The sequence below is a fragment of the Muntiacus reevesi genome, chromosome 21 (genome assembly GCF_963930625.1).
Source record: "Muntiacus reevesi chromosome 21, mMunRee1.1, whole genome shotgun sequence".
NCBI classification, from domain to species: Eukaryota; Metazoa; Chordata; class Mammalia; order Artiodactyla; family Cervidae; genus Muntiacus; species Muntiacus reevesi.
The window spans coordinates 17,829,397-17,842,644 of record NC_089269.1 but is presented as its reverse complement, the minus strand read 5'-3'; the positions used below and the strand labels follow the sequence as shown (position 1 = coordinate 17,842,644).

General features: G+C 37.8%; 1 protein-coding gene across 2 annotated transcripts in view; it reads left to right on the top strand.

Annotated features, from left to right (window-relative positions):
* EPHA3 (EPH receptor A3) overlaps positions 1-13,248 on the top strand; it is a 387,238-nt gene that overhangs the window by 245,107 nt on the left and 128,883 nt on the right. For both annotated transcript variants that reach the window (XM_065913656.1, XM_065913655.1), the window contains exons 4-5: positions 10,252-10,407; positions 11,095-11,430. In XM_065913656.1, coding sequence (XP_065769728.1) covers positions 10,252-10,407; positions 11,095-11,430 — 492 coding nt within the window. The remainder of the gene's footprint in view (positions 1-10,251; positions 10,408-11,094; positions 11,431-13,248) is intronic.

Genomic DNA, 13,248 nt, shown 5'->3' with positions numbered 1-13,248 from the left:
TTAGTCAGTTTAGTTAATTTCAGTCACTCAGCTGTGTCCGACTCTTTGCAACCCCATGAACTGCAGCACGCCAGGTCTCCCTATCTATCACCAACTCCTGGAGTTTACTCAAACTCTTGTCCATTGAGTCGGTAATGCCATCCAACCATCTCATCCTCTGTCATCCCCTTCTCCTCCCGCCTTCAATCTTTGCCAACATCAGGGTCTTTTCAAATGAGTCAGTCCTTCGCATCAGGTGGCCAAAATATTGGAGTTTCAGCTTCAGCATCAGTCCTTCCAGTGAATATTCAGGACTGATCTCCTTTAGGATGGACTGGTTGGATTTCCCTGCAGTCCAAGGGACTCTCAAGAGTCTTCTCCAACACCACAGTTCAAAAGCATCAGTTATTCGGTGCTCAGCTTTCTTTATGGTCCAACTATCATCTCCATACATGACTACTGGAAAAACCATAGCCTTGTCTAGACGGACACTGGTTGGCAAAGTAATGTCTCTGCTTTTTGATATGCTATCTAAGTTGGTCATAACTTTCCTTCCAAGGAGTAAACGTCTTTTAATTTCAGGGCTACAGTGACCATCTGCAGTGAAAAATAAAGTCTGCCACTGTTTCCACTGTTTCCCCATCTATTTGCCATGACGTGATGGGACCAGATGCCATGATCTTAGTTTTCTGAATGTTGAGCTTTAAGCCAACTTTTTCACTCTCCTCTTTCACTTTCATCAAGAGGATTTTTAGTTCCTCTCCACGTTCTGCCATGAGGGTGGTGTCATCTGCATATCTGAGGTTATTGATATTTCTCCCAGCAATCTTGATTTCAGCTTGTGCTTCTTCCAGCCCAGCGTTTCTCAAGATGTACTCTGCATATAAGTTAAATAAGCAGGGTGACAATATACAGCCTTGACGGACTCCTTTTCCTATTTGGAACCAGTCTGTTGTCCCATGTCCAGTTCTAACTGTTGCTTCCTGACCTGCATACAGGTTTCTCAAGAGGCAGGTTAGGTGGTCTGGTATTCCCATCTCTTTTGGAATTTTCCACAGTTTATTGTGATCCACACAGTCAAAGGCTTTGGCATAGTCGTTAAAGCAGAAATAAGTGTTTTTCTAGAACTCTCTTGCTTTTTCAATAATCCAACAAATGTGGCAATTTGATCTCTGGTTCCTCTGCCTTTTCTAAATCCAGCTTGAACATCTGAAAGTTCACGGTGCACGTGCTGTTGAAGGCTGGCTTGGAGAATTTTGAGCATTACTTTACTAGCGTGTGAAATGAGTTAGATTAGTCAGAAGGTTCTTGTTCAGAAGGAGAAACATGTCCTGCAGCAAAATACATTGTTGTTATATAATCATTAGTACAGAGCTTAAACAAGCGTCCAAAATGCAGTACTTGGATGCAATCTCAAAAACGACAGAATGATCTTTGTTCATTTCCAAGGAAAACCATTCAATATCACAGTAATGCAAGTCTATGCCCTAACCAGTAATGCTGAAGAAGCTGAAGTTGAATGGTTCTATGTAGACCTACAAGACCTTCTAGAACTAACACCCCAAAAGATGTCCTTTTCATCATAGGGGACTAGAATGCAAAAGTAGGAAGTCGAGAAATACCTGGAGTAACAGACAAATTTGACATTGGACTACAGAATGAAGCAGGGCAAAGGCTAATAGAGTTTTGCCAAGGAACACGCTGGTCATAGCAAACACCCTTTTCCAACAACACAAGAGAAGACTCTACACATGAACATCACCAGATGGTCAATACCAAAATCAGATTGATTATATTATTTGCAGCCAAAGATGGAGAAGCTCTATACAGTCAGCAAATACAAGACCAGGAGCTAGCTATGGCTCAGTCATGAACTCCTTATTGCCAAATTCAGACTTAAAGTGAAGAAAGTAGGGAAAACCACTGGACCATTCAGGTATGACCTAAATCAAATCCCTTATAATCGTACAGTTGAAGTGACAAATAGATTCAAAGGATTAGATCTGAAGAACTGCCTGAAGAACTATGGATGGAGATTCATGACATTGTACAAGAAGCAGTGTTCAAGACCATCCTCAAGAAAAAGATGCAAAAAAGCAAAACAGTTGTCTGAGGAGGCCTAACAAACAGCTGAGAAAAGAAGAGAAGCTAAAAAGGCAAAGGAGAAAAGGAAAGATATTCCGATTTGAATGCAGAGTTCCAAAGAAAAGCAAGGAGAGATAAGAAAGCCTTCCTCAGCGAACAATGCAAAGAAATAGAGGAAAACAATAGAATGGGAAAGACTAGAGATCTCTTGGTATGAGAGATACCAAGGGAAATTTTCATGCAAAGATGGGCACAATAAAGGACAGAAACAGTATGGACCTGATAGAAGCAGAAGATATTAAGAAGAGGTGGCAAGAATACACAGAAAAACTATCCCCCCAAAAATCTTAATGACCCAGATAACCACGATGGTGTGATCACTCACCTAGAGCCAGATATCCTGCAGTCCGAGGTCAAACAGGTCTTAGAAAGCATCCCTATGAACAAAGCTAGAGGAGGTGATGGAATTTCAGTTGACCTATTTCAAATCTTAAAAGATGATGCTGTGAACATGCTGCACTCAATATGCCAGCAAATTTGGAAACTCAGAAGTGGCCACAGGACTGGAAAAGAAAACTAAGATCATGGCATCCCATTCCATCACTTCATGACAAATAGATGGAGAAACAATGGATACAGTGACAGACTATATTTTGGTGGGTTCCCAAATCACTGCAGATGAAATTAAAAGACACTTGCTCCTTGGAGGAAAAGCTGTGGCCAACCTAGTCAGCATATTATAAAGCAGAGACATTACTTTGTCAACAAAGGTCCATCTAGTCAAACCTAGTTTTCCCACTAGTCATGTATGGATGTGAGAGTTGGACTATAAAGAAAGCAGAGCTCCAAAGAATTGATGCTTTTGAACTGTGGTGTTATAGTAGACTCTTCAGAGTCTCTTGGACTGCATGGAAATCCAACAAGTCCATCCTAAAGGAAATCAGTCCTGAATATTCACTGGAAGGATTGTTGCTGAAGCTGAAACTCCAATACTTTGGCCATCTTATGCAAAGAACCGACTCATTGGAAAAGACCCTCATGCTGGGAAAGATTGAAGGCAGCTGAAGGGGACAACAGAATGAGATGGTTGGATGGCATCTTCGATTCAATGGACATGAGTTTTAGTAAGCTCCACGAATTGGTAATGAATAGGGAAGCCTGACGTGCTGCAGTCCATGGGGTCACACAGAGTTTGACACAACTGAGCGACTGAACTGAACAGAGCTTAAAGAAAAGCATACCTTTGAGCAAGTTGGTTGTTTTGTCACCTAATCATTAGCTCTGGGCTTAAAGAAAGTTAGTCTTAAAAACTGTTATAACAACTCAGAGTTTAAGAAAAACTTCTTATGTGACGAAGACAAAGCAATGTAGAAAAAAAAGTTTGTCCTTTTCTCCTCCTAGAGAGCCCTAGACCCCTTTCTCCTCCTCGATGGCCCTGGACCCATTCCACCTGAGGGCCCCAGAATCCTTATTAACCTACCTAAGAATTAACTCTTTCACTTTGTTCTTTTTGTGTTTTTTCCTACCTAGGAAGTTCTAGGAATCCTATAAATTTTGGTATGTGAAGTATTAACCTTTTAAAGTGTCTCACCTGAAGAGTTTTTAGAAGATAGTTAATACCCATCATTTGATAAATAAAGGAATTGAAGTCCAGAGAGGGCAATTGTTTACAAGTTAATTATTTACTTAAAAATGTATTTCACCAACAGCTAGCTGATAGGCAATACGCTAGACACTGGGCATGTAAAATGAATAGGAAATCTTGTCTACATATTGCTCAGGGTCTAACCTGGGAACAGATAATAAATTACTAAAAGTGGAATTTCAACTTATTTGAGAAGAGGAAGTGACCATCCCAACTACTTCATCAAAATTGGAGACGCCTGGTCAGTAACTTTGAGATAATACCTATTGAGAAGGAAAGACTAGGTTAAAACCTACGTTTCCTCTTTCCCAGTCTAGTGGTCTTACTGAAAGATTGCTGAAAAGACCTTGAAGTGTTGGGATATAGAGGCATGAAATCAGGGAGTTTCTTAGTGAAAATAACTTAAAAATGTTGTGTTACAAAGTGTCTTAGCACTTACACTCTTTAATTCTCAAGCGAGAAAACCCATTTCTGAAACAATAGTGCCGCATGGAATTAATAGATCTCCTCTTTAAAGCTAGGGTTGTGAATTTTATCACTGTGACTGGACACAGTAGAATGTCTAGGTCATCTTAGGAGATCAATACATGTTTGTTTTTAGAAAGTAAATAAATGAAATCCAAACATTATCTGAACAAGCCTGATTCCTGGTAAATCCATGATGATATCCAGTAGGATTTGAGGAAGTACTACCTCCCATTTTTAATGATTAATTTAGTTTCATGGATCATCCTACTTTGCTTCATCAAAGCCAAGGTTTCCTGCCCTCAACTTAAAAGATCTTACACTGTTTAATCACTCTTTGGTTTTTTACTACCCTGAGGCAGAAATCTATGAATAATTTTAGCCGTGTTTGACTAGCAAGAACTTGTACCACTGGGTTATCTGAGAGAAAATGTAAATCAGGTTTCTGTCGTTTTGGCAGCAGGCTTTGAATATGTGTATTTCCACTTCAGTTAAGTGTTACTCTAGTAGCTGGCCAACACAGGGAAAGCTTAACTATATACAGAAAAGTGAAAGTGAAGTCGCTCAGGCGTGTCCGACTCTTTGCCATCCCACGGGCTGTAGACTATCAGGCTCCTCCCTCCATGGGATTCTCCAGCAAGAATACTGGAGTTGGAAGGAAATGGGTTGCCATTTCCTTCTCCAGGGGATCTTCCCAACCCAGGGATTGAACCTGGGTCTCCTGCATTCCATGCAGACGCTTTAACCTCTGAGCCACCAGGAAAGCGGCATATCTCAGAAGTTTTTATTTTTTATTTTTTTTAATTTAAAACTTAAAGTTGGATAAGTCTGACTTCATGTTAATTTTTTACCATTAACTTACCATTATTGTGTGTACTCTGTTCTTCGATATTCTGTAATAAGTTGACCAAGACGTCCTTTGAAAAAGAAAGGTAAATAAAACACGTTAACATACCTACTTTCTTCTTTCCATTTCTTATTTCTATGTGGTGGCTCAGTGGTAAAGAATCCGCCTGTGATGCAAGGGACACAGGTTCTTTCCTGGGTCAGGAAGAGCCCCTAGAGAAGGAAATGGCAACCCACTCCTGTATTCTTGCCTTGGAAATCCCATGGACAGAGGAGCCTAGCGAACTAGAGTCCATGGGGTTGCAAAGAATCAGACAAAACCTAGTGACTAAACCACAATTATCACCACTTCTTACCTGGGTTTTATTTTTTTGAATACTGAACCTTCTCAGTTTCTGAAGTAATACATACTGGGAGAAATGTGCACATTGTTGCATTAGCAATTTTACATCCAAGGGAGAAAAGGAGATACTTTTAAATTACAATCATTGTTTTCCCTACCATAAGCAAAGATAATAAAACATAAGTATTTACCCCCTTTAGAGGTAATTTCAAATTTTTCCATGAGGATTTAATAATGAAGAAAGTTTAATAGAAAGATAGGTATTCAAGCACAGGTGAATTTATTACAAGGGAGGGAAAAAGTTTGAAGTAAGTATATTCTATAAAGAATTTCCCCTTATATATTTAAAGGTAATGGTTCTTACCAGTATAATAATTTTATTAGTGAATATAAACTTTTCAGTCATACTCTCAAATTTGCTGAACAACCTGAGTGAAGAATTTAGAGATTCTGTCTGTATCAAGAAAAGGAAAATTTACTTGTATGCCTCCCACATACTGTGGGTCACCATGTTCTTAAAGTTGGCAGTCAACATCTGTCCTTTCATCAAAAGTACAATTGCTCATCTGCCCATAGTAATGTTATACTTCAATTAGACAGAAAATCCTGGAGAACAAGAGAACATCAGCCTTTCTGAAATGAGGTCTTACTAGCAATATATGACAAAAGACTTGCATTTGTTTAACTAAATGTTTTGCATTAATTTTTTTAGATGACTGTCCTCCAATGTCATACAACCAGCCTAAATTGATCAGAAAATAATTTGCTTTAATGAGTGATTTACGTAAAATTAAAAGCAGATTTGTCTTGCTTGTTCAGACTATCATTGATTTTCTCTTATATCTTGGGCATCCTATTATTTCTGTTTGCACTTCATTTGTTTATTCTGTAAAATAAGATTAATATCTACCTTGATTATTTCAATACAACTGTTGTGTGATTCAATTGAGATGGTACCTTTGAAAGTTCTTCATAAAGAGAAAAAGTATCTACATTTAGGTTGTTACTGTAGAACCTATCTTTGTACTCAGGATAGTTATCCTTCAATGAATATCTGTAAATAGATGATTAAATCCTATCACTTATTAAATCCAGGTAGCTACCATGTTCCAGAAGATGGAGAATAGAGTCTGTCCCTTACTGTGCCACCAAACTTCCTGGATTTTCAGATGTAAAACACAGAGATTGACCATTGTGCTTTCTTAGGATCTTTTTAGTTCCATTAAGCTATGATTCTGTATAAGTAATACATCTCAACTGAATTCTCTTTGTCTTTTTTTAATAGAGTCTGTCCCTTACTGTGCCACCAAACTTCCTGGATTTTCAGATGTAAAACACAGAGATTGACCATTGTGCTTTCTTAGGATCTTTTTAGTTCCATTAAGCTATGATTCTGTATAAGTAATACATCTCAACTGAATTCTCTTTGTCTTTTTTTATCATTTACAAATGCTTTCTCTGTAAGACAAAGAAAGCTTGACCACAGTGACAAAAAACAGGATGTTTCTTTTCAGACATTATAAGAAATCTTGAGCTTGGTGCTTGCTTGGCAAGCAAAAGCAGGGTATACATCTCTCTAAGTTTCTTGACTTATAACGTAGTGTATCCTGTAACCATTATGCCCATAATCAAAGTTAGAATAATGCAGATTGAGTGGTTTCAGTGCATCTGAATCATCTTGCTAGAAAAGAAAGTGAAAGCTTTCATCAGATTTCTGTTTGTATCTCTTTAGCCATCTCTTTGGCCATAACTTTGGCCATCCACCCCAATTTGCAATGAAATCTGAGTTAGGGAGTACTTGGCAGAATGCAGTTCTCAACAAAATCAGGATTCTATTAACAATCAGAAAACAGGATTGGGATACTGAGTGCTTAACCAACAGTGCCCACCATGTTCCTCTACTTGAGAGTTTATCTTTTCATGCTGTGATCCATTTGTGTATTTAATCATGCTTCTTATAGGCTAACTCCTATTGTAATCTTTCTCAAATGGGATTTCTTCTGTGTGTTTCTTCCAACAGCTCAATCAGAATGAAATACTTGCTCCAGGTGGCCTGTGTTCTGAAAATTTCTGTTTCCTGCTTTCACATAGCAAAGGCATTTTTGGAATGGACAAAATTAGGGACATTAGTATCTTCAAGACTAAGAAGGAGCCTGGACAAAAGTTAATGACTGACAGATATTTATTAAACTGCATTGGCTCAGATGGTAAAGCATCTACCTGCAATGCAGGAGTCCTGGGTTTCATCCCTGGGGCAGGAATACTCCCTGGAGAAGGGAATGGCACCCCAGTCCAGTACTCTTGCCTGGAGAATTCCATGGACAGAGGAACCTGGTAGGCTACAGTCCATGGGGTTGCAAGGAATCAGGCATGACTGAGCGACTAACACATCTTACCTACTCTAATTTTACTGTTCTCATCTCCAAGGTTATTATTTACTCAAAATTAGATCAAGTTTGGTTATTAGCTCAAGTTATATTCTTAACTTCTAGGCTTAATAACTAGCTACTTTCAATACTACCAGAAATTCTGTGTTGTGGTGCTGTAACTAAGAAGTGATTATATGACTGGCTTGTCTTTTCTTTAAGTATCACATACATAGCCATTTATAATATTAACAAAAAATGATTGTTTGGTGAATACCTTTATGCTAAATGTTGTAAAAACCATAAAAGACTCAAACAAAAATAAAGAGATCAATTTACAAGCAAACAAAACAACAAAGTATGTTGGAACACTGCAACTTAATCTTTTAGAGGCTCAGCAATGCCCTCTTTGCAAATTCAAAGGCACTCAGTGATGAGCTAAATTGAAACCAGAAGTTAAATGCATAATTTGTTTAGACTTTATATCATTTCCTCCTGAGGCAATATGACACGAGATATGAGGGGACCTTCCTAATCAGTGTTTAAGGACAATGTTCAAACTTTAAAATCCTAATCTAAGTTTGGTTAAGGCTTCTTTTGTGGCTCAGCTGGTAAAGAATCCGCCTGCAATGTGGGAGACCTGGATTTGATCCCTGGCTTGGGAAGATCCCCTGGAGAAGGGAAAGGCTACCCACTCCAGTGTTCTGGCATGGAGATTTCCATGGACTGTATAGTCCATGGAATCGCAAAAAGTTGGATACAACTGAGCAACTTTCACTTCACTCACTCAAGTTTGGTTCAGTTCAGGTCAGTTCAGTCACTCAGTTGTGTCCGACTCTTTGTGACCCCATAAATCGCAGCATGCCAGGCCTCCCTATTTGAGTGGCTCTCAATATAGAACCAAAAGTTATTCAATTTAATGTAATATGATCCTAGAGCAGCCATTCTTAGTAGGAATTTGAAAACAGTAAGACTGGGTTAATGATTACTGTCATTTTGTTGTTTGTTGTTTAATTGCTAAGTCATGTCTGACCCCGTGGACTGTAGCCCGCCAGGCTCCTCTGTCCATGGGATTCTCCAAGCAAGAATACTGGAGTAGGTTGCCATTTCCTCTCCAGGGGATCTTCTCTACCCAAGGACTATTATTTTAAGTTATTCTAATTTTTTGCCTTGTCAATGTATTTTCCTCGGCAGTGCTATCTCCCAAGAAGTGTTCAGTAGGAAGATACACTATTATACAGTATGTTATCTTTCAATATGCATTTAGTGATTATAAAAGTTAAGATTTATTCATACAGGTTCTATTTAAAGGTAAATAACCTGTTATTCACAACATGAAGTTGATATTAACAATTTGGAATTCAATCATAAAAATAGTCTATAGGGTCTATTCTCTAAGTGCTTTAAATCATCAAATCTCAGTGTAGCTTTTAAATTGAGTTTTAGAGACTTAAGAAATTACTGGCTTCCAAAGATAATCTAGAAGAAATTAAAGCTAAAGATCCTGAATTTCTTCTTCAAAGGAATGTCAAGGGATTTTTGTTAGGATTTTCGCTATGATTTCAGTTCTCACTGCAATTATGAAAATGAACCAAATGAAACAGTACATTTTAAATTTTATAGCAGATTAAATGAAAAGACTATAATGGAGACATTTCTGTAAAAGTTGTAAAGAATTCTAAATTCTAAACGGTGAATTCTAAACGGGCAGCTGAATTTAATATCTGGTAACCAATTCATTGAGCTAAAAAAAAAAAAAAAAAGAAAGAAAGAAACCACATCATTCAGAGATACTACCAGGAAGAAAGATAACATGATTATTTTAAAAAGCTTTATTCTAGTAAATATTCACACGTATATTAGTTTAAATAAAAATTATACTTCCCTGTGTATTTGAGATACAAATTAGGAAATATATTAAAATCTCTATTTTAGGCCATTACCAGAGAAGTTAAGGGATGACACTGTCAAGAGAAAACAAAAATGTCATAGATCAGGAGATCCGTATATAAAGAATCTTAAAATATAGACAAAGCCATGATTTCTTCCTTCAGCTTACAATGCGTGAGCATAAAATTGTTTACACATCAACTGATTAGAAAACAAGTGGGTACGTAATACAGTGCTAAATACAGAGCAGAGTCTGTGCACATTGCATCATGTGTAAAAAGGAAATGGCTGCATGATGACATGGCTTTGCTTTATTTTCTCCACAAATGGTCCAATGCCAAGTAAAGCTGTGAAAACATGAACTGGAAATTTCATCACACTCTAGTGCCAAAATCATCTAACTCTTGTGGGTTTTTTTCCCCCCTTAACATTTGGTGCGAGTACAAACATATACATGGAGGAACTATATTGGGCCACATTATTTGCTTCTGTGACTTCTGGGAGGGAAAAAACAAAATGGATTTTATTCATAATAAATGCACGCCCTAGCCTCTTGAAATCTGTTTGATGTATTTTCAAGGATCCACTTTCAAATTTGTCACAGAATTTTAAAAGAGTCATTTTGTTTGTAGCTTGTCGACCAGGTTTCTACAAGGCTTCAGACGGTAACATGAAGTGTGCTAAGTGTCCACCTCACAGTTCTACTCACGAAGATGGTTCAGTGAACTGCAGGTGTGAAAATAATTACTTCCGAGCAGACAAAGACCCTCCATCCATGGCTTGTACCCGTGAGTAGTTTTGCTGCAACCCATGCCTCCATGTTTGTTTTATTTACTTTTTTCTTCTTATTATTTTTGTTTGTTTGTTTTTAGCATTTGGCCCATTTCCTTCTGTTATCCATGTGCAAATTAAAAGCTTTCTCTGCTTCACTCTTCATGCTTGGCTCACCACAAACGCAACATTTATCACACAGAATGAATTAGTTTTTAAATCACTTCTTACAACAGGACCCCTAGAAAGGAAAAAAAAAATTCTATATCTTGTTTTAGATCTTGCATTACTTTGACAGGGTAGGGGAGGTTATAGGCATGGGATTTGTGTTTTTACTTTTCTATTCCCTCTTGTTATGTGTTGGTCATAGGTCACAGGGAAAAAGAACTAAGATTTATAAAACTAATACTAAGGTTTTCATAACTATTCACAAGGGCATTGAATTTAGTAGTAGATTCCTTCCTTGGACTTTGTGAACGCATCTTCAACCTGGAGTCCAAACCCCCCCATTCATAGGTTGGGGAGGACAGTCCTCTGGAATCCATGTGTCTATAATCTCCCAGATCCTCCAAGGACGAATTAAAAGTATAAAATAAAAGACAAGATGGTTATTTACCTCTTTCAGTTCCGTTGTAAATTATCTATTTCCCTTGTAGTAGAAAACCAACGTGAGGCTCATTAATCTTTGTTGAACTACTTTGCAGGACCTCCATCTGCACCGAGAAATGTGATATCTAATATAAACGAGACCTCGGTTATCCTGGACTGGAGTTGGCCCCTGGACACAGGAGGCCGGAAAGATGTTACCTTCAACATCATATGTAAAAAATGTGGGTGGAATGTAAAACAGTGTGAGCCGTGCAGTCCAAATGTCCGCTTCCTCCCTCGACAGTTTGGACTCACCAACACCACGGTGACAGTGACCGACCTCTTGGCACACACTAACTACACCTTTGAGATCGATGCCGTGAACGGGGTGTCAGAGCTGAGCTCACCGCCGAGGCAGTTTGCTGCCGTCAGCATCACGACCAACCAGGCCGGTGAGTACATGCTGGGCGCTTCCTCTGCTGCCATCTCAGAGCCAAGTAACAGTTTCAACAGAAAAGAGTGGAAGAAAGGGCAGGCGGAAAAAGATGTGAAAAGGATATTCTCTTCTATCACCTTTGGACAGTTATGGTACATTAACTAGCTCAATTTCTTTCTTCAGAGTGAAAATAAATCATATTTGTTAGATGATTTTAAACTACCAAGCGGTTTAATCCACCGCTTAACAATTTGAAAGCTTTTTAAATATTTGGAGCTCTGGAGATAGTACTTGTGGGGCTCCTTGCAACGTTTCCATATTTTCAAGAATTAAACAGAACATTGGCTCAAGCTTGGAAGAGCATATACAGGCTATTTAAAGCTATAAATATCTTTACCATAGTTGTAATTTTATCAGATCTGTGTATAGTTGATCAGTTATTTTATGCTCTCCAGAAGCTCTGAGTAGTATAGATCAGACAGTTAAAACTCTCTGATTAATTAAAAAGAAGAAAATAGATCCATTTTATTTAATAGGCACAATTTGTATCTTAAAATTAAAAATATGGAATTTGAGGAGAAACTGTTAAAAAGAGATCTTGCTGGAAAACAGTTTTAATCACTGATATAAAGAATTTCCAGGTTTACATTTTTTGGTGATTTCACCAACTGTATTTTCCTTTGACAATCTTTTCCTAATCAAAAAGAATAGCTATACTGCCCGATCATAAGCAAAGGGTTTTTAATGTAGAATAGAAAAATTAAGCACACAAATGTCTCACTTTTTCCTTATATCCACATTTCTCTTTTCTTTGCAGTTACTAAATCCTGTAAATTTACTCTTTAATTAAATCTTCAATTACTCTTTAAATCTTTGATCACTCTTTAAATCTTCTTTTTGTGATTTTATTTATTATGGTTTTTTTTAACAGTATGGTGTCCAGAATTGTTGATGGGGTTTTAGTTGTGATTCTCTCAAACATATAGAAGAGTTACACTTTGTAGATATACAGAGATTCTCCAGTGATATCCCTTTAATACAAGGCAATCATTTATCAACGGTGATAACTAGGATGAATGAATAAAATGAAATCAACAAAGCTCGTGCAAAATTAAGCTGATAGATATTTATTGTGCATAAATATTGCCATAAGATAGCATAATTAGAGATACATTTCAAGCAATTCAATTCAAAGATATTATGCAAGCAAAAAAAGTATAATTTTTATGCAAGCAAATAAACATTGGAGCCAAAAAGGGGGAGAAAGGAAGAAAAAGGGTGGCACTCTGAGGATGCTTCAACCAGAACTGCAGACCCACATGTCTGCTCCCAGGGGCACTCTCCCTGAGCTGGAAGTTAGGATTGAATGTAAACTCAGCTTCTTCTCTGCATTTGGTTTAAATTATGGAAGTCCCCCAACTCTCAAGCAAGATTTGTTCTTTGCTTTGAAGATATGAATACTGAATGTCAGAAGGAATGAGAAAGGAAAGATGACTACATTTTATCAGCTAGAAGAGGTCTTAAAGCAGCCAAATAACTAGCCAGGGAACTCGTCACTTTCTTTCACTTGTCTGACTCAGGGAATTTAGTTAAACTACCAAAGTACAAAAGTAGTATATCATCAGAATTAATAGCCAGCAAGTATGCACGAGTATGACTTTGCTGGTGGGTAAAATTGTGTACTTATGTCCACACTGGTTAGAAGCAGGGACAGTTACTTCTGTAGGTGAGCATAGAAATGCATCTGTACTTGTTAATTCCTCAAGTACCCTGAGAGGGCCCTTAAACACAATATATCCGGGTCCCCATTTTCTTCCCCCATAATCTAGCAATC